The sequence below is a fragment of the Misgurnus anguillicaudatus genome, chromosome 25, assembly GCF_027580225.2.
Source record: "Misgurnus anguillicaudatus chromosome 25, ASM2758022v2, whole genome shotgun sequence".
Classification (NCBI taxonomy): Eukaryota; Metazoa; Chordata; class Actinopteri; order Cypriniformes; family Cobitidae; genus Misgurnus; species Misgurnus anguillicaudatus.
In genome coordinates this window covers 33,046,658-33,069,386 of record NC_073361.2, presented here as the reverse complement: position 1 = coordinate 33,069,386, position 22,729 = coordinate 33,046,658, and the positions used below count along the sequence as shown (strand labels likewise).

The 22,729-nt window shown below is 40.0% G+C and overlaps 1 protein-coding gene across 1 annotated transcript; it reads left to right on the top strand.

Moving 5' to 3' along the window:
• The first annotated feature begins 916 nt into the window (after window positions 1-916).
• aoc1 (amine oxidase copper containing 1) lies at window positions 917-10,080 on the top strand. Its single transcript, XM_055182642.2, has 5 exons — window positions 917-1,074; window positions 1,738-3,282; window positions 3,400-3,688; window positions 5,105-5,237; window positions 9,358-10,080. Exons 2-5 carry the CDS (start codon window positions 1,746-1,748, stop codon window positions 9,625-9,627), a joined length of 2,229 nt encoding a protein of 742 aa, XP_055038617.2. The 5' UTR covers window positions 917-1,074; window positions 1,738-1,745; the 3' UTR covers window positions 9,628-10,080.
• The last annotated feature ends 12,649 nt before the right edge of the window (window positions 10,081-22,729 follow it).

Below are 22,729 nucleotides of genomic sequence, written 5' to 3'. Positions count from 1 at the left end.
TCGAATATCACACACTTTTGCGTCACCATATGCACGCAGATTTCTCTTCAGATCGTTTCCGTTTAAACGTTGCCTTAATCAAAGTAGTAACAAAGCACTCGGGGTTCATCAGAGTTGAAGTGAACACACAACAGTATCAGCAATGAAAATGTATTCTGTTCCTTTAGACCTGTCCCCCTTATGCTAATGCAGTACCCCTTTAAAATGCAAACCAAGAATACCAACACAAATTACCACTCTCTGTCTCTTGATCTAATCTGATGTACCGAGCACAATGTTTTACCATTGGACATGACTTCTAGCGCTAACCAACAGTGTTCATCATGATCTTTAAGCTTTCATTGATAAAACTGAAGCAGCTCTCCACCTCTTTTATTTTTATTTCATTTTGTGAGCATGTAAAAGCTGCGTGAGCATTAGTATTTGTGTCTTGTTTTTAGTAAAAATATCTAAAAATCTTAAATTAAGATGCTTTTTCTTGATGTGCAAAATGACCCAAAAATATAAGTCTAGTTTTTAAATCAAAATATCAAATTTAAGTGATTTTGTGCATAAAACAAGCAAATAAGCAAAAAAAAAAATATTGAAAATTTTTCTTAAACACTAAATTCAAGAAAAATTCAAGAAAAATGTGCTTACCCCATTGGGGCTTGTTTTATGCACAAAATCAAATTAATATCAATTAAATTTGATATTTTTGATCTAAAAACTAGACTTATTTTCTTGGTTCATTTTGCTCATCAAGAAAAAGCATCTTAATTTAAGAATATTTAGATATTTTTACTGAAAACAATACAAAAATACTAAGAAAAGTTTTTCTTGAAAATCATTTTTTGCAGTGCAGTGATGACACAAGCAGAGTCATCAATCATCTCTTCAGCTTTGGTTCCTGTAAGGTTTTATGGCTTTCTTCTGGCCAATCACCTTCTATTGGTGAGCGGTGGGGTGGTTGATAAATGCAGAACGGCAGAGAAACGACATTTAGAAGAAGAACCCAGAATCTGCTGGATGATTAAAAAAACACATCACTGCAGCACAGCACACATTTTCTGCAGATTCATCGAGCATTAAAAGGTAAGATCATTCATGTCACATCATTTCTCCTTTATTTAGATTGTAATTACAAGGTGAAGTGGATGTTTATGTCGAGGGTTACATAATAGTGTTATCAAATCGTCACAAATGCAGAATGTGATAGAAATAGAGTGTGCAGAATAAAGAAAACCAAGACAATAAAAACGATTTTAAACGAACACATTTTGCTCGTTCAACGAACAATTTACAGCTTGTAAATTTTATAGCCCTTTGCAAACAGAACAAAACGATATCTCAAGGGTGAAGTGTGCAGATTGCAGACATACCTCACTGGTGTTGTAAAATCCAGTCAGTTTTTTAGTTAATCTTTCTCCGATCTTAGTGAAGAAAGCGCAGGATTATATGGAAGCATGCAATGCAATGGTAAGAGATAGAGTAGGTTAGATTATTTTATGTCTTTATTACTATAATTTGGCACAGGTTCAACATACAATGAACATATTAAAGCTTAAGCCGCTTTACATATTGTAACGTAAGCTCATCCCTGCAAAGCCTTGCTTATTTTTGCAATACATTTACTTTAATGCATTTGGCGGATGCTTTTATCCAAAGTGACTTATAAGGTAAACAGTTTTATCAGCATGTGTTTCCATGACCTTCTAATGCAATGAATAAAATAATTTTATTGTTTGATTTGTGCAGGAGCCAACATGCGGTTCTGGTGGATGCTGCTTGTGGCTTCTTTGGCCGCAGGCACTGCTGCATCGAGATCAAGGGAGTGGGCTCATCACGGAGCCACGATGTTTGCCGATCTCAGTCCTCGAGAGATGAATGCCGTGAGAGATTACCTGTACTCCTGCAGCGAGCTGGGTCTCATCTCAGCACGGGACAAGTCCTTAAAGAAGAACAGCATCCTTCTTATGGAGCTTCATGTCCCTCGCAAACACGAGGCCCTCCGAGCGCTGGACAGAGGTCAGGCCAAACCTCCACGGCAGGCACGAGTGGTGGTGCAGTTTGGTAACCAAGCAAAACCGAACGTGACGGAGTACATCGTCAGCCCCTTGCCATACCCGAGATCCTATCAACTCAAGACTTTTAAGGGTGACCGGCTCATTCGCTTTGAGGGAAGGCCGATTACAGCTGTGGAGTATGAACACCTGTATAAAGTGTTGGAGAAAGTAGGGAAAAAAATCAACAAGATTCTGCACGAGAGCACCGGGTTTACCTTCGGTAACTGCACCGACCGCTGTCTGACGTTCTCGGACATTGCTCCCCGAGGTTTAGAGTCAGGAGAGAGAAGGAGTTGGGTTATGTTACAGAAGTTTGTGGAAGGTTACTTTATTCACCCCGTGGGCTTTGAGATTCTCATTAACCACAAGGATTTGGATCCGAAAAAATGGACGGTGGAGAAGGTTTGGTATAACGGGCAGTATTTTGACAGCCTGGATGAATTTGTGGAGATGTATGAGAAGGGGACAATCTCTAAACACAAGCTGCCTGAGCACGATGAGGAAGATCTGTTTTCCACTTACATTCCTCGGGGACACACAAACACACGGACGAACATCCACGGAGCGAAGCTTGTGGAACCCCAAGGCCGCAGATTTCAAGTGGATGGGAATTTTGTGGAATATGCCGGATGGTCATTTGCCTACAGAGTTCGGTCTTCTGCTGGATTGCAGATCTTTGACCTTCGCTTCAATGGGGAGAGAATTGCCTATGAGATCAGTCTGCAAGAAGCTATCGCCTTTTACTCTGGAGATACGCCGGCCGCCATGCAGACCAAATACATTGATGCGGGTTGGATGATGGGCACCTCAGATTTTGAGCTGGCTCCGGGGATAGATTGTCCAGAAATTGCTCATTTTGTGGACCTTTACCATTACTATGACACAGACAAACCTGTACGTTACAGAAATGCACTTTGCATCTTTGAAATGACCACAGGACTTCCACTGAGGAGACACTTCAATAGCAACTTCCAAGGAGGTTTTAATTTTTTTGGAGGTCTTGAAAACCAGATTCTGGTGATTAGAACCACGTCTACAGTGTACAACTACGACTACATCTGGGACTTTATCTTTTATCAAAATGGCGTGATGGAGTCCAGAGTGAGCGCCACTGGGTACATTCATGCAACGTTCTTTACAGAAAACGGACTGGACTATGGAGCCAAGGTTTACAACTACGTACTTGGTAACATTCACACCCACCTGATTCATTACAAAGTGGACCTTGACATTGCAGGTGTGTTCTTGCTTTATCTTTCTGTTGAATCTGAACTCAAATAAAAATCTCTTTTGTGAACCAGTGGTGGCAAATACCAGCCAATTGTGTAACTTTTACTTCTGTCTGTTTGTACAGGGAGGGACAACAGCTTTGAGACTATTGATCTAAAATATGTCAACTTCACCAACCCCTGGAGTCCAGAGCACACCATCCTCCAATCCAAACTTCACCGGACGCAGCACCAAACTGAACGCAGCGCTGCTTTCCGCTTTGGAAAGAAGTTCCCCAAATACCTGCACTTTTACAATCAAAACCAAAACAACAAGTGGGGTCATAAGAGGGGTTATCGGATTCAGTATTACTCACATGGGAACAGTGTTCTGCCACGAGGATGGAGAGAGGAAAATGGTATTGCATGGTCAAGGTGAGCAGCGTTTATATTTTAGCATTTAGCAGATGCTTTTACTCAAAGTGACTTAAAGCAATAGTATGAGAAGTACTTACACAAAGATACTTTTCCCAGCCATTGATGTCAAGGACAAAGTTGAATCAACGTTGAATTGCCTAGGATTTTGCAAATTGAATCAATGTTGACCCTGCTGAAAAAAACAGCATACCAGCAAGACCAGCATATGTTGTGTTTTGGTGCTGGTTTGCTTGTGAACACCAGCATCAGCACCAGCATTAGCACCAGCATCAGCACCAGCATTAACACCAGCTAAACCAGCATTAGCACCAGCATCCCATGCTGGTCATACCAGCATATGTTGTGTTTTGGTGCTGGTATGCTGTGACCACCAGCTAAACCAGCATAGACCAGCATAATTCCCATGCTGGTTCATGCTGGTTTGATGCTGGTTTTTTCAGCAGGGGAACAAACAACTGACATTATTTTAACCAAACTTTAATGCTGGTTTTTAAACATTTTATTAACCTTTTGCAACCGTTTAGCATTAACTGTTGTACAGTTAATGCTAAACGGTTGCAAAAGGTTAATAACTTTGAAACAAGAACTGACATTGTTTCAACAATATTTCAATGTTGAAGGTCAGTCATATGCCTGCTGGGTTAGCTTACAAATGATGTTTTTTAGAGACACAACCTGTTTAAGGAGAGAGAAAAGAGAGATTAAAGGGTTTTTAAACATGTGACCCAGTCAAACCCAGTCTCACGGAGATGTGTATAAATAGCACGAAGTGTGAAAATCGTGCAATACATACAGCAAATTTTACTTTGGCGTGCATATGATACGGCAGTCCTTCCCATTCACTTAAATACCACATCTTTTTTTGTAGTTTTATTTATTGGTTTCTCCATTTTTTTGCTATTTTTTTCGCTTATGTTTAGGGTTAGAACAACTTTTTGTTTTATAAAAATGACATCCTAACCCAAACCCCAATTCTAACCCCAACTCCAAGCAACCATGGCTTAAATATAGACAAAAACATGGAGAAACCTGTATATTAAATAACCTCCTTAGGCAAATCTCAAATCTAACCCTAAACCCAAACAGAAAAAAAAACAGGATAAAAAGAGAAAGCAATAAATAAAATGACAAAAAAAGATGCACCGTTTAAGTGAATGGGAAGGACTGACGTATCATATGCACGCCAAATTGGAATTTGGTGTATGTATTGCACGATTTCACACTTCGTGCTATTTATACACATCTACATGAGACTGGATAGCACACTCTGTAAAGACATGTAAAATTTCATCATTCAATTATGAGACTTTAGCCTGGATTTCACAGACATGGTCACAAATATGTCGCAAAAGTTAACTTTTAAGTCTCTCTTGTGCATTCTGAAGAAGTTTGTTTTCTCTTCTCTGACTGCAGATATCAATTGGCTGTAACCAGACACAAAGACAGCGAGACCACCAGCAGCAGCATTTACACCCAGAATGAACCCTGGGAACCTCTTGTTTCTTTCGAGGACTTTATTCGCAACAATGAAAACATTGTTAACCAGGTAAACAAAATGTGCAGAGCACAGATGAGGGTCTACAGACACAGTCTCAATTTAAACAGGAGAATAACAAACAAAAGCAATGTAAGATTTTTAGATGATCTATTCAGAGAAAAAATTACCATGATAGTGAACAAATAATAAACAGAAAAAGATAAACAAAAAGATTTAAAATCTAAAATAACAGAGCTTCAAACCTAAAACTGTATGCAAGAGGAACAGGAAGTGATGTCACAAAGACAGCAACAAATGCTATTTTTCCAATATTAGTGTATAATTATACAAATTTTGTCATATAACAAAATCTTATAATGTGGTTAATTTTAAAAGTGACTGTTGTGTTGGGTAACATGGAATAATACATTCACATGTGAAAATTACAAATTCATGTTATCAAAGCGACTGACAAGTCATAGAGTCTATACATTTATTTATCAGTATGTCAGACTGCATCTTTGTTTCCCAGTAATCAAACCCGCAACTTGTGTTGCTAAAATGATATTCTATTAACTGAGCTACAGAAACAAAAGACATTTAATAATGTTGTGTTTCAGAGTTGTCACAGGACCACATGATATTGACAATACAATTATTCAAGAGCACATAGTAGGCCTACATACATTTTTTATGCATGCTGGCCAATGCTAAAGAAGTAATGCTTTTAAATCTATACACTATACAAGTATACATAAATATAATCACACAGTGCACAACTGAACACATTGCAACAACATAAAGGATAAACCTTAAAGCTCACATAACACAGAATGTTTCTTCTCATCTCACGTTAATCCTGAGTACCTCTAGAGTAGTATTACATCCTTCATATCTCTGAAGAGTATTTAGTTTTATTAGATTTATAAAAGACGGATCAGCTCTAGAGATTCTTTCCAGAAAAGCACAAGATCTTGGAGGCGTTCACCGCTAGGAGCGAATCACAAGCAAGCAACACAAACAAAACTTTATCCCACTATCTCTGTATAACTTATGATTCACTACATGTTTGTGTTTACATTATATGCACTTACACGCCGATTGCCAACAAATCACAGACATTTGATCCAGTTTTACTTACCACCTGTGACTCATGAACCGGTTGGGACCGCCCCATTTCAATGAAATCCAGCGTTAAACAAACACGCATGCAAAACTCCACTGCTACCCCAGATAAACAAACTATATCAATTGTTTCTATAAGGCTGGCTTACTTGGAAATCTGAACAAGGGTTTCTTCTCCTTACATCTACAAACCCACTTCTTTTGTGCTATTGTTTGATTCTTGATATAAAACAAAGCTGTCGTGTGCAGTGATTCCTGTGACTTTTACTCGAAGGAACAATGCTAATGAGCATCCTCGTTCACTCTCACTGTGATTGACGTGTGGGCGTGTCTTCCCAGGGGAAGAGCCCTTATGAGGAATGTAAGGTTAATGATACGTAACAAGTACCCATGCTTGAAAAAAAACTTTCTGAAACTTGTAGGAAAGAGAAGGAGTTAGTTTCGCCCAGAAATACTCTGTCAAACGCTTTTTTTACATTTTGCATTTGTTTAGCATGAGCATTACAACTCCAATTAAACTTTGTTAATAATCGCCTGTTTACACAAAGGAAAGACGCAGATATTTCCCTGCAGTTTGGCCTCTCATTTACACAAAAGCCCTATTTTATCACAGAAAATGATTTTTTTAAACATTCGGCCAAAGTGGAGATTTCTGATAAACCCGGCTATGTGTTGCCGTCTCAAATGGGGAGAAACAGGGTTTTAGGTTCTGAAACGTCACATTATGTGCCAGAAAATGCTTAACGTCATGTGAGCATCCTATGTTTGCTGTTTTGAAAGGAACAGGAAGTCGCTCGTGTTATTCGTTGGTGTCAATTCTGAGGATTTTGATTGGCTTGCATGGCTTTATTCCTCTACCTACACTGCCGCCCATAGGTTTGGCATAGTTATTATGGTGCTTGACGGCATATTTATGCAGGTTGGTGTAAATGACAAGTTTTTTGAAAACAATGTTGTGTGCACGATATGAAGAGTTTCGTTGCAAAACGAGATAAATTCATTTTTTTACATTTGTGTCAAAACATGTTTATTATTATGTTATCATGTTATTATTTTGTTTTTTATGGTGCTACTTAGCTGTATTTTTTAAGTTATGAAGGTTTAAATCAAAACAAACCAACTGCTGTTGCATTGATATTAATTGGAATGCACAACCAAAAAACGAGATTTCTGATCTCGTTTTGCAAAGAAACTCTTCATATTATTATTGATTACGGAGGCGGGGAAATATTTGTTTCTCTAAATACCTGGCTATATGTAGATGTGGCCTTAGTCTGAATGCATGAAATAGGATTAAATCTCACAGCCTGGAGGGAGAAGAAGCTGTTGAGCCATCTGGTGCTGCTGGAAGAGCTTTTACATTGATAAGACACACAACAGTTTCAAAAGTCACATTTAACTCAACTCAAACCTTATTTATAGAGCATTACCAAACAACCAAAGTTAAACAAAGTGCTAAACAAACAATAAAACCAATACATAGTAAGACAATGTAAAATAGATAAAGCAGAATGTCAACATCAGATGTCAAAGGCCAAGGATAAAAGATAAGTTTTAAGATAAGATAAAGTTATGATAAAGATAATGAAGGGGCATGTCCAACAGGCAGATCATTTCACAGTTTAGGAGCTTCCATTTAAAGTCGGCATGAAATTAAAGTAGTTGTTTTATTTTCCCATGGTGACATATATGAAAAGGTTTCTGAAATGAAAAAAAGTTAGGGCTGGACTTGAATTCTCCCACTGAGAACGGATTGGATTGTTTGAAGTTGTGTTGTTGCTATTTGCTGAAATCTTTTCCAGGACCCCGCCCACCTGCCATAACATATGATTGGAAGTAAAGAGAGATCGTTTTGAGGAGGAGAGGAGATTTGAGTTTTTAATGAAAGATCATGAAGACACACTGCAAAAAATTATTTTTTTTACATATTGTGTGTGTAATGCCATTTAATGAGTTATTTCATGTTAAAATAAATGAAAGAGACAACACAAGTTGTGTTAAAAACAGTGATGGGAGTAACATGTTACAATTAATTCTGTTACTGTAATTCCACTGCTTTTAGCGGTAATAAACATGTAACAAAGTATTTTTTTAAATCAAGTAACGCAGTTACAATTACTGAAATTTAAATGAGTTGGTTACTCGCGTTACTCTATTTAGTGATAAATGAACACTTGCAGACAAGACATTTCTGATCTAACATCGCAGGACCGTGGTGGGCGGCACAATGAATAATAACACAGAAGGTGTGTTAATATAGGGACGACACATTCAATGTGTTGTCACTGAACTAACGCACCTTCTGTGAATTAAAAAAATATAAAAAATCATAATAATGAAGCTCACAGATAAGTCATTTGTAAAAAAACCCCACAATATTCCCTTAAAAATTACAGTTTCTCATTTTAATTTTAATTTTGTGACTTTAAGGTTTGACCATGTGTATTTTATGTTGTTGAATAACAGCTGAATGTATTTTAAAGGTGCATTGTGTAACTTTTAAAAGGATCTCTTGACAGAAATGCAATATAGTATACATAACAATATTATTAGTATTGTACAAAGACCTTACAAACTGAACGGTATTGCTTTTATTACCTTTGAATGGGCCATTTTATCTACAAACAACGCAGGTCCCCTTACATGAAAGTCATCATTTTGAGCCGTCATGTTTCTACAGGAGCCCTAAATGGACAAACTACTCTAAAGAGCGCGTATTTGTCTCATATTTGCCTCAAATGTTTGGTGTGTGAAGTCTAATGTAGCTTCTCTTTGCAACTTTGTGAGCTTTGGACTGGGCCAAAATCTCACCACTTGATGCTGCAAAAATTTACATGGTGTACCTTTAAAAGTAATGTTAACTACTTAGTTTATTCATAAATCAACTACTTTTCTGAACTTCTTCTGAACTTAACAAGAGGGAACATATGTGTCTGAAAAGACAACTACAAACATCACCAAACAAGCAGTGCATATATACTGTATTTACATATAAAACCACACACATTGCAACAGTGCAAAGGACATTAAGTTGAGTGTTAACAAATGATGTATTTGCCTACAGGATTTGGTTGCCTGGGTGACGGTGGGATTCCTTCACATTCCTCACTCTGAAGACATTCCCAACACGGCAACTCCAGGAAACGCTGTGGGATTTTTCCTGCGTCCCTTCAACTTTTTTGATGAGGACCCGTCGCTTGCGTCCCGCAGCACCGTCATTGTTCGACCGGATGAAAAGGGTCAGCCGAAGGTTCAGAGATGGACTCCAGAGGTCGTAGGTCACTGCGTCTCAGACAAACCTTTCTATTATAACGGCACATACGCTGGTGTGTAGACAATGACTGAACTCATTTCATCTGTGTTTTGTGCTGTATATAAAATGTAGGAGTTCAGAGTAAAAATGCTTTATATACTTTATCATAAACATGTTAAAGATCATTATGACAAATAATGTGAAGCTGTTTATATGTTCAAGTGAATGTAATGAACATCCCTGTCATTTTTTATTCTTAAAAAAATTAAAGTGTATTTTGTTTTCGGAACCATAATGATTTCCTAAAATGTGACTTTTTCATATTTTCATGATAATTAAATATATTAAATATCAGATGCATGTAATGCATCCAAATCCCATTTTTTTAAATTCCCATCAGAGTACTGAAAAGCACCAAGTCTGTAAAATAATATTAATGGTCTAAAAGCAGACTTGATTTTTTATGCACAATATCTTTACCTCTTGTTTTTGTGTGATTAACACATTTTGGAAAATAAAAATGTTTAATAATGACATGAATGTTGTTGTCATATAATGTACTGTGGATAGAGATTACATTGGTTGTCATAGTAACCGCACTGTGAGATGGATTAGGTAAAGATCCAGAAGTAAGAGGATGTATCCATGGATGGGTTTATAAGTGGAGAACATCCAGGATACAGGATGTCGTATCCGTGAGCTCATGGATCACAGCAAGCAGCTTTGTTCTGCAAACAGACCATAATTCACCTGCTGTCTCCTATAGAAACCTACAGGAGATGAGATTTGTCATGTATAAGGGAAGTATATGGTAATTATTGTCACTTACTGAAATTGTATGCACTTAAGCAGACTGTGTAGTGAATAGGTTTACCACACTTTTATTCTGCGACCCACTTAGATAGGTATAGTCTATACTGGGACCCACCATTTTTTTTTATAAATCTGAGGAAAACACATTTTTCATTTAATTGAACTGTTTTTGTTTACCTTGACATTTTATAAATCAAATGTTAGTTTAATTGCAGTATCAAAATAACTTATGGTATATCATATCAACAAACCTTATCCCACAAGTGGGTCCCGGCACACAGTTTGAAAGTCTCTGGTGTAGTGTAGATGTGAGATTGTGGTCAGTAAGATAAAGTTTGTTTGTATGGGTTTTAACAGTGTGTGTTATAGTGAGAGAGCAGACGGTAAAGTCACATTATATAGAGCTGACATTCCTAAAACTCACCATGACAACAACAACTCATGCGTCACATTACAACTGAATCTTTACAAGAACACAATCACCTGAAAGACTTTACACATACACAAATAATCTTTATTAAAAACATTCAAGATTTAGTCTTAATGCCTTAAATATTATAACTGTTTTGTAAGAATTTCAGTTTAGACAACTGCTAAGCATTTTAATTGGAAGCAAAAATGTAAGACATACATAAAACATCATATCAGCTAAAAACATATCAGTGTGTGTTTAACAGTCATTTTACTAATTGTGACAAATGTGTGTCTTTATTTTGTTTCAATCTATTTAAGTAAGTATGTTAAATAAAACATACTTATAAAAGTAGCAGTACAGAGTTAGGTCTCTGGATCCCTGTTAAACCAAAACAAAATAATTGAAAAGCTGTATGAGGCTTATCATTCAACCATTAAGAAGTCAGTCTTGTGTCTGTGGCTCAGGGTTTGGCTGGTTAGCGTGGCTCTGTTGACCTCTGTTGGTAGATTATGTAAGTACACCATCTGTTTCTTAAAAAAAAAATCACTTTCTCTTTTACAGCCTTCAAATTGGGACACGAGCCCTTCTGATGACATGGTAAAACTTTCCTTTAAAATCGTGGCCACGAATTAGCAATTCGTTCCCACAAATTATTAAATCGTGGCCGCGTTTTAGTAATTCGTTCCCTCGATTAAGCTAAATCGTTCGCACGTTTTAGTTATTCGTTCCCTCGATTAAGTTACATCGTGCCCACGTTTTATTAACTCGTTCCCTCGATTAACTTAAATCGTGCCCACGTTTTATGAATAAGTGCCCAGAATTTCATTTAAACCATCGGAATAGTGACGCTTATCGCAGCTCAATGCATTAATACATTGCTAAGTATAAAATTCATACACCTTAGGCTCGTGTATATATACAGTTTTATTAACTCCTTCCCAGAATTTCATAAAAAATATTGGGACATAACGTGAGCTAACGCATTGATACAGTGCTATATAAGAATCAAATTCATACATCTTGGGTCTTAAACAGTTTTATTCATTCCTGCCCGGAATAATAAAAATAAACCATCGGGGCATTAACATGACGCTTAACGCATAAATACAGTGCTATGTAAAGATCAAGATTGATCCATATACCTTATTAATGAGCCATAATTCATATACAGTTTTATTAATTCCTGTGCAGAATAAAAGAAAAACTTAACACAACCGACATTAACATGACGCTTAATGCATGCTAATGCATTAAATACAGTGCTTTTAAGATCAAAATCACTTTATTAATAAGTCACATAGTCCGTTTTATTTATTCCTGCACAGAATTAAAAAACATATTGGGACATTAACGTGAGCTAGCTCATGATACAGTGCTATGTAAGGATCAAATTCATTCACCTTGGGTCTTATACAGTTTTATTAATTCGTGCCCAGTAGGCCATTAAAAAGTAGGGACATTAATGTGACGCCTAACGCATTAAAACAGTCAGGGGCGGAGTGGGACCAAAAAATCTACCGGGAAATTTCGTATACCACCGGCCCTCCGTGGTAAAAAAAAAAGGTCTTGTATTTAAACTAGGGTATACAAATCGTAATCAATCTGCAAAAAAAAAAAAAAAAAACATTTTCATAATAATAATAAAATCATTAAATCGTGGATAATTTTCCTAAATGAGTAACTATACAAAATTATACCTGTTCGAAAGACGGAGTTGCGCACCTGTCAATCAGCTATTACATAACAGACCCAGGCCAGAGATGAACGTGTTCATAAAAGGGAGTAATATGGAATAATGTGTGCATCTTTGAATAACTTTAAATATAATTTTTTTATAATATAAAATCACTGTTATTGCTCATTTACCTCAGAGTTTATTTCAGTTATTTTGCTGTTTTTCCAGCATTATATATATTTATAGCCATATGGAGACAAACCTTTGCAAATGTGCTGATTTTAACCATTCATGTACTGACCACCAAGCTAGATTTGAAACATCCTTAATCCACACTTACTATCAAATAGTCTATCTGCTTGACGGATCAATCCGACCGCATATGTCCTGCAATAAACAAGCATTCAGCGGCGCGGCTTTTTACATCAAAGGCCGACAGGCTATGCCATTTGGGGAGGAGCCGTTCAATGATCCCCATATATTTTTAAAAATCCCTATGGTTGGACCTGCCGAACAGGTTGAGCACTTTTATGTTAAGCAAAGAGGCTGCACAGTTTGACCAGCGATGCTAATGCATTAAATACAGTAAAATATCAAAATCATTATTAATAAGTCATATACACATTCCGTTTTATTTATTCCTGCCCAGAAAAAAAACATATTGGGACATTACCGTGACGCAGTAATTAATTAAACTAAATAATTCAGTGGCTTAAATATCACTAAAATAAAATAACTTAATAAAATCTCTTTGTCACTTGGGTGATTTTTTAGTTGGTCAAGGCAAAATAAATGAAAAAAATTAATTACTGCGTCACGTTAATGTCCCAATATGTTTTTTAATTCTGTGCAGGAATATGTGACTTATTAATAAAGTGATTTTGATCTTAAAAGCACTGTATTTAATGCATTAGCATGCATTAAGCGTCATGGTAATGTCCTAAAGGTTGTGTTAAGGTTTTTTTTATTCTGCACAGGAATTAATAAAACTGTATATGAAGTATGGCTCATTAATAAGATATATCGATTGATCTTTAAATAGCACTGTATTTATGCGTTAAGGGTCATGTTAATTTCCCGATTATTTTTTTTATTATTCCGGGCAGGAATGTACGGAATAAAACGGTTTAAGACCCAAGATGTATGAATTTGATCCTTATATAGCACTGTATCAATGCGTTAGCTCACGTTATGTCCCTATATATTTTATTAAATTCTGTGAAGGAGTTAATAAACTGTATATATACAGAAGCCATAAGGTGTATGAATTTTATACTTAATAGCAATGTATTAATGCATTGAGCTGCAATAAGCGTCACTATTCCGATGATTTTAATGAAATTCTTGGCAGGAATTTATAAAACTGCATTAAGTATGCGTCATTAATAATGGCTAGGTTGAATTTGATCTTGTTAGCGTTGTGTTAATGTCCAGATGGTTTAAATGAAATTCTGGGCACTAATTCATAAAACGTGGCCACGATTTAACTTAATCGAGGGAACGAGTTAATAAAACGTGTGCACGATTTAGCTTAAACGAGGGAACGAATTACTAAAACGTGCGCACGATTTAGCTTAAACGAGGGAACGAATTACTAAATCGTGCGCACGATTTAGCTTAAACGAGGGAACGAATTACTAAAACGTGCGCACGATTTAATAATTCGTGGGAACGAATTGCTAATTCGTGGCCACGATTTAAAAAAAAAGTTTTTCTATGTCATCAGAAGGGCTCCGTTGGGGCACGTTTAACCCCCAGGGGTCCAAAAACGCAGGGACGCGTTTTGACGTGTTTTCTCCTTATCATAGCAGAATCAACTTAAAATACTCCATCATTAATAATCAAACACTTACGTGTTTGACATCATTTGAAACTCTGAAGGGTCCTCTTTAATTAGTTCACATTCACAATAACAAGAGATCTTTGTGTGTTTGTCAAATAAAGAAAATAAACAGGGTGCGCATTCAGACATTTCTGTCTCCGCAAGCTGTCTCTTAAAACACGTTACAAAAATCAGTTGAAACTCCGCGAATACTCGCCACACAAACACGATACATATATCCAAAGAAAGCCTGAAATGTCTACTTTTAAACAAGCTAATTATAATCAAAAACAAATATTTCCTGTTTATATAATCTGCATTGAAGTAAAGAGAGTACAGTTTTTCCTGACTGAGCTCATTATCTCTAATGTGGCCACGCCCACACGCTGTTGACATGGTAATGAAGAGACAGCAGTTCCAACAATAATAAACAAAGCGTAAAGTTTGATCAGATTTAAAGACTTTACCGCATGTTTGGATTATAAACTTTATACACACACGTGAGGAATATCTTCATTTATGTCTGGACATTGAGGAAGAGAAGCGTTTATCTTTAATGTTACCTAAGAAGAGGGACGATGGAAGACGCATTGGAGAAGGATATAACTTATTCCTGAAGAAACTGTAAGTCATTTGTCTTCATTTATATTTGCTATCATGTAATATGTTATGGCTTGTGCAGTTCAGCCTACATAAGCAACCTTAGCAGACTGCACGCTTCGGATTTAAAAACGTTCGCATTGTTTACAAACGAGGGCGCGTGATTTCACGTAATGGCGGATTTCATTGATACATGCTGTAAGTTACAGTGTTAGACAGAGTTATTCACTTTCGTATCCTTCATGGAAACTTTCAGTAATGCTGCACTGCTGTATCTTTTAAGTGTGTGCTGTAATATGATTCCATGTTTACATGCTTATTTATAAACGAGTACGCGCGTGATCACGTAATGGCGGATTTCATTGTTACATGCTGTGTACAGTGTTAGACACAGTTATTCACTTTCATATCCTTTATGGCAACTTTGAGTAATGCAGCTGCACTGCTGTATCTTTTAAGTGTGTGCTGTAATATGATTCCATGTTTACACGCTTGTTTACAAACGAGTAAGTTACGCGCATGATCACGTAATGGCGGATTTCATTGTTACATGCTGTGTACAGTGTTAGACGCAGTTATTCACTTTCGTATCCTTCATGGCAACTTTGAGTAATACTGCACTGGGGGATCTGCTGTAATATGATATTGTTTACATGCAACGCATTCCATACATTGCGCTTTACACGCGACACCGTTTTATTATGAGCTCCGCGTTGTTTACACGGAGACGCGAGCTCGCGCACATCCATTTGCGATGTGTTTTTAAAGTTCTTACTCGCTTACAGAAACGCGTTTAAAACAGAAGCTAGACGATAAGGGGATGGGCATCTGAAAACAGTCATCTGAAAACAGCTTTTTATAGAACTAATCGTTGCAGATGTTTATTTGAGATACTAATTTAGTTTATAATAGTTTATCCGAATGTAGTGCTATCATTTACCCATCAGTTATGTATGTAAGGGTATTTCTGTGGACAATTTGTGCTGACAGCTGTTCATAACTCTCTTACAGTTCTGCATCCCTCTCATCAGTACAAAACTATGAAGTGGAAAAACATATTCACACTCTTTGGACATAAAGTTATATGGTAACATGAGCCACATGAAGTTTACAGTTCTGTTGTTTATCAGTTTCTTATACAAGTTCAGTGTTTTAATAGGGTTTGTTTCCAAATAAATTGAAAATGTCCTACTGACCTTCATTTCTATTTTGATTATATTGTTAACTTCTTAATAAACCTCAAACAAACATGTCCATTTGTCCTCACATTCTTTACTGTAGTTCCCTCCTGCCTCATTATTATGCAGCTCATTATGCGAGCCTTTGTTTGCTAGCTGTCAATCAATCCTTCTCGCATACGGCCACTCTAAACAAAAAGTGTCTTACAATTTCTAAATGAATACATTGTTTTATGTGAATAAGTAGGCAGGATGATTTTCACATCATTTTAAAGAAAAAACTCTAGACTACTAGATTATGTTTAGGAAAGTCTTGTTAAACCATGTTTAGTATGGGTTTTGTGAACTTATATCAGTGACTTAAAAATTTTGCTTTTTTTAAAACCATGCATAAACCTTTTTCTCTCAAAAATACAAACATGTACATACATGTAGCTCATATAATATTTTAGCCCAGTTTGTGCTGAACACAGTGGTATAAGACACTTGCCATTATTATGTTTTAAAGCAACTGAAAAAAGACCAAATGTAAGAGCATGTCAGAACCTCTGACAGTGTCCCAAAATGGTTGGACCCCAGAGGGTTAAGCTTAAAACGGGGCGCAAAGTTTTCAACTACATGTTTCCTGGAAATGGTGTGGTGTGCAACAGGTTTGAGATACGTTTTCTCTTGTTTGGTGGGTGTGTCAGAATTGCGGTCCAATAAGCAGCAACATGATATAAACCACAAGTTTGAGGGACCGAGCAGTCAATAATGATAGGGCAAGCCAAAAAATAGTTTCCAAAGTATAGTTTTTAATAAACAAGAAATTGAAGGAAAAAGTAAATAAACAAATTGCATAAAGTAAGCTAATCAAATAACTAGGCCTATAAAAGAGGTCCACAGAACAAAACTAACACAACTAAACCATGTGCAAACTAACTGAACTGACCTAACAAATGACAGAAAAAGGGCACAATTTATACAAGTGGACTAGTCCATGTTTAACACAGAGGGGGAACACAACACAAACTACAACACCACAATGGCCAGTTAAATTAGCAAAATTACTTATTAACAAAAGACTAAATAGATAATCTGTAACAAATCAAAAAGGTAACAAATCAATTAAAGAAATCAAAATAAGTTTAAATATGGCAAAATACACATTTTAAATCTCCCCACCAGCCTGTCGGACCTTAATGTGAACGGACCTCACATTGGCACATTGGAGCATGAGACGCTGCGTCCGAAAACTCAAGGCAGTGACTCGTTGCCTCGCTGCCTCATGAGGAAATGACTTCGGAGGCATGAAGGCAGCTCAGAGAAAGACTTTCGGACACACTTCAAAGGCAGCGTGTTTGAAATATAAACAGAGAGCACCTTTGTGTAACTAATCACATATTTGAAAACTACAATACTAATTTCTCGCTACAAATGCAATTAAATGTGTAAAAAGTGAAAACCTACCTTTATTTACACTCAATTGGTGGTCCAGTCGCGTCCTTGGCCGCCATTTTATTTTTTCGAACTCGACCAGGCTCGACCAATCACATTCTTAATGTACGCCCACGCATAGGTATCTCAGGAGACAGGAAGTAAACCAAACATTGAATTCGGACATGCCTTGATGCCTTCCTGCCTTGGAAAGCTGCCTCAGAAGGCAGCAATTTAGAGTTTTTGGACGCAGCCAGAGAAACCCCCACCGCTCTCCAGCCATCCACAACACGGTAACTTAAACTCAAAGAAAACTATTAACACAAATATATAGTACAGCAAACAAATTTGTGTGCACTCCAAATGCTGCTGAAACTCATATTAAATAAAAATGATTCAACGAAAAATAACTGAAATCTGTTTTATAAACTATATGTGAATGAATGTGTGGGTGTGTGTTACCAATTGTTAATGTGTGACCGCATCATGACGGGCCATCACAACAAGGTATTCAAATAATATTCCACTTTCATAATAAAGAAATCCCAATAATTTACTCACCCTCATGTCATTCAAGATGTTTATGTCTTTCTTTTTTCAGTCAATAAGAAATTATGTTTTTTGATGAAAACTGATTTTTCTCAATTTAATAGACATCAAAAAAGGACCTCACTAGTTAACAGTTTCAGTGCAGTTTAAAATGACAGTTTCAGTACAGCTTCAAATAGGTATAAATGATCCCAAACAAGGCATAAGGATGAGGATCTAGGGAAATGATAGTCATTTTCAAGTAGTTTAAACCAAAACTTTTCATCGGCCAGTGTGACCTTATGAATGACAAGGTGATTGACAGCTGTGTTCACATATCGGAGAGTAGGGCTCTCTACTTAACCCTATAACTGTCACCGCCCCTTTTGAGTGGGGGGTGAAAAGGTGATCTGCACGTTAAAATTACTATAACTCTGGCATTCTTTGGTTTAGAAGCAAAATCTTGGTCTCTTTTTTAAGAAGACAATTTATAGTTCCCTTTCAGTCGGTCACTACGACGTCACGTCGTGACCGACGAATTGGGAACTCGCTTAGAGAGACCAATCTGCTTCGAATACTACAAAAAACGCCAATGAACTTGGCATTGAGATATTTGCATAATGCTGGCGCCGCCCCGCCAGGTGCGTATATAAGGCGCACGTGCAAATGAGGAAATCAGCTTTTTTCGCTTCGAAAGCCGGTTTTATCTGACTGAGAAGCTACTCTCTGCTCTTCTGGGAACGGTTGCTGAAGTTGATTGACAAGCAGTACTAACACAGCGGACGCTCGCAGTATTCCACTGCTCTGCATATTTTTTGTTTTGAGTTTAGTGTGTGCGTTGCCTTTCCCTGTGCGCATCATCAGCTGAGCACCTAAAGAGTGATTTCCCTAAAGAGTGATACGTGAGAGCTCTGTGTCTTTTTAAAGACAGCCACTCTCTCGTATATTCGGAGATCAGCGTCCTTTTCAGGATTGCTTTTCGTCCGTGCGATCTTGGATGTGAGAGGTATAAGGGTTCCAGTTTCGGTCACGACCGCTGTCTTCATGCTTGGGCATCAAGCACTCTGAGGCTGCGCTCGTGGGGAGTTTTTGTTCTCTCTGTGAGAGCATAACCCTCTTGGATTGCGGAGACGACTGACGTTTCTACGGGAATGCTGTCCGCGCCTTTGCAGTGCTGACACCGCCATGGTGCGGCTGTCAAGCGCTCGCATGACGCTCTTCGCATCACTACGCTGAGTAGGACGGAGGATACGTCCTCCACCTACCGGCCTTTCATCCTCAGCCGGTTGAGGCTCCGGTGGAGACGGCAGAGTCGTGTTCTACGATTTCTGCCGATCCATTGGACCTCCTCCTGGTCCCGTTCACTTCTGCAGCATCAGAGGGGTGTCCAATTTCCTCCGAAGTGGAGTCGTTCCGGAGATGGCGGCCGTGCCCGCTCGAGCGGCGGAAACGGTAGAGTTGGAGAGGTTAACCCCTCTCCGCCCGAACCGTACTGCCCACGTGATTGGTATTTCGGAGCTGCTCGGGCCTCTCAGTCCTCTGCTCCTGTGCCTTTCTTCCCGACGGCACGAAGAGCTGACGTGATTTCGGCCATCCGGTCGTTCAGCTTCAGCTTTCACCCCTCATCTCCCTCACCAGGGGAGCCGCTAAGGACGGGGACCCCTTCAGTGGAGCGGGGGGTTGCGATGCAGCTGCGTTCCTGGAGGGACCACCCAACCCTTCCCTCCCGTGTTTGTAGACAGTCGTCCGGTTACGGGCGCTGTCTGTCAGGCATGCGGAGAGGCGGCTTCAGCCCTGCACGCAATAACGTTGCTACAGGTTCACCAAGGATTTACGAGGGAAGCCGCGACCTTCAGTCGTGCGATGTTCACCACAGTGGTTCAAGATCGCCACCTTTGGCTGTGTCTGGCTGACGGACGCAGGCGAGAACAACTTCTTGAATGCTCCTGTCTCACAGACCGGCCTCTTCGGCGAGGCCGTGGAGTCGTACAGCTCCACTGCGCAGACTGAGGCGATCTCTTAGGTCATGCCCGGCGAAGGAGAGCTGCCCTTGGTAAAAACCACCACGCCGGCTCCTCAGTCTGCCTCTCGCCGTCGGCGTGCTGCGGCGAACACCTTCGTTCCCCTCCTCGGACCCCATCTCGGCAGAGCGGTGGAACCGGTCGTCAGCAGCTCGCCCCGCCCGCTTAGCCGCTTCCCGTGAAATCGGGAGTTTAAGTGGCCAGTAAGCGGGCGACCCGGATTGGCAGAGGATCACTCTTCAGGAGACGGTGATTCGCTCCTTCCCCCGATAGAGGGTCGGGTGGAAAATTCTTGGTTTGCATATGTTCCACCGGCTTTTAGCCGGTACCCACTTAACCACACATAGAGTGCATTCCTCTTCCCTCTCCAGGTCTCCAGAGGATCGAGAGAGCCGTGAGCGGGCACACACCAGCTCACCCTACCTCTCCTCTATCGCCAGCGGGTGTTCTGAGGAGTCCGAGCCCTCCACTCAGGAGACCGGATCACCAGCAACCCCTTCGGTGTCTGCGTCCTCAGCTGAGGAGACCGGACGACCGTTTCCCTCAGCGGGCTCAGGTCAGTGTCACACACACACATACTGTGATGCTTATGCTGTCACGGCAGACGCACCGGCAGTCTCACCTGTCTCGCTTCGCTGCCCCACCGCGGGTACTTTGGTAGTGTCGTTAATTCTCCTCGTACGGTGCCTGGATGCTTGGCTTCAGTTCCCAGCCCGTTTCGTTGGGTTTTACGCACGATCCGCCTCGGTTACGAAATACAATTACCGGCACAACCCCGAAATTCTCGGGCTTTCGTTTCACTATAGTGAAAGTATCCGATGCACATGTACTGCGTGCATAAGTCGATGTCCTGCTGGCGAAGGATTATCGAGCCGGTCCCTCTTACCGAGATGATGATATGATGATAGGGTTTTCCAGCCTTTATCTCATAGTACCCGAAATACGCGGTGGGTTACGATCGATTTGATTTACGCCCGGCTCTACGGAGGTGGTCTTTTTGGATGATAACGCCGAGGCTCGTATTTCAATATTCAGATCGGTTGCAGCTTTAGACCTGTAAGACGTGTACTTTTGTGTCCATATCCCCTCGCCTTAGACCGTTTTTTCGCTCTGCGTCGTGGGGTGGGCATATTAATATTAAGTACACCATTCGAGCTGTCTCTCTCTCTCCGTGTCTCCATGAAAGTGTTAGTCACGGCATTAAAATATCAGAGAGAGAGCGTTGTTCGCATTCTGCTTTATTTACGTTGACTTATAAATAGCCCGTTATTGGCAGACGTGCGCGAACACAGAGAGTTAATGCTTCGGCATCTCGCTCGTTTAAGTCATCAGGTCGACTGGGAAAGAGCAACTTTGCCCCGTGCAGAGGATCCTTTTTCTCAGTATGGAATTAGACTCGATCAACTAATTGGCGTGTTTTACAAGAGCGCGCAACTAGTCAGTTCTGACTTGCCTCGGTTTAATTCGAGGGAAGTACGCGGTCCCTCTGATACAATTTCAGAAGCTCCTGGACATATGACAGCATGCTGCAGCCGTGACACTGTTCGAGCTGCGTCATATGAGACCGCTTCAGCGTTGGCTTTACGATCGAGTCTCGAGGAGAGCGTGGCGCACCGGCATACATTGTGTAAACACTACACCTGCGTGTCATTTAAATTTCCCCGTAGTAGACCCAGCATTTCTGATAGCAAGAGATGCCTCTGAGGGGTCTCCTGGCATTCTGTAGCATGCGATGCCCTAAGCACGGGATGTTCAGCCACGTATGACGGGCCTGCAGTCTGGGGTGTGCATAGCACCCCAACTGCCGCGAGCGGTGCGCTGTATATCTGGGACTTGTACGCTCCGCTATGGAGATGCGAGGGAAGGATGTATTTGTCGACACCGATAACTTTGCGACTGTTGCGTTATTTACCGTTAAGGCGGTTTTGCGCTCTCGTCACCTGTCGCATCTCGCTCGTCATCTCCTCCTTTGGAGTCAGAAGCATCTGAGGTCCCTTCGTGCCATTTACATCCCGGGATCGCTCAATACAGCGGTACGCGCTTCCGAGCTGCGCCCCCGGCGAATGGCGACTCCACCCCCAGACGGTCCAGCTAATTTGGAAGAAGTTCGGTTGTGCGTAGATAGATTTGTTTGCGTCGCCGGACGATACCCACTGTCGCCTATTTTATTCACTAACCGAGGGCAGCCTCGGCGTGGATGCGTTGGCACACAGCTGACCGCGGGGGGTGCGTAAATACGCATTCCTTCCAGTGAGCTTTATTGCTGTGCAAAGTCAGGCAGGACGAGGAGAGCCTTTTATTAATCGTCTGTACTGGACGACCAAGAATTGGTTTTCATAGTTAATGCTCCTCGCGACAGCCCTCCCTGGCGGATTCCCCTGAGGAAGGACTTTCTTTCTTAGGAAGGGGCACATTTGGCACTCGCGCCCCGACCTGTCCATGTATGGTCGTTGAGCGCGCGCAAGGTTTAGGTGATTTATCGCAAGCGGTATCTCACACCATCGACGCGGTTCGAGCACCGTCCACAGGACGGGCTTACGCGCTTAATGAAACCTTTTCGTCACCCGGTGCTCTTCGCAACGCGAGGACCCAGAGAATGCCCTTTAACATTATGCTTTTATATCTTTAACATGGGTTAGATGGTAGGCTGTCCCTCCGCCATTAAAGTTGATATCGCCGCTATTTCTGCTCATCACTCACTTATCTACGGCAGAT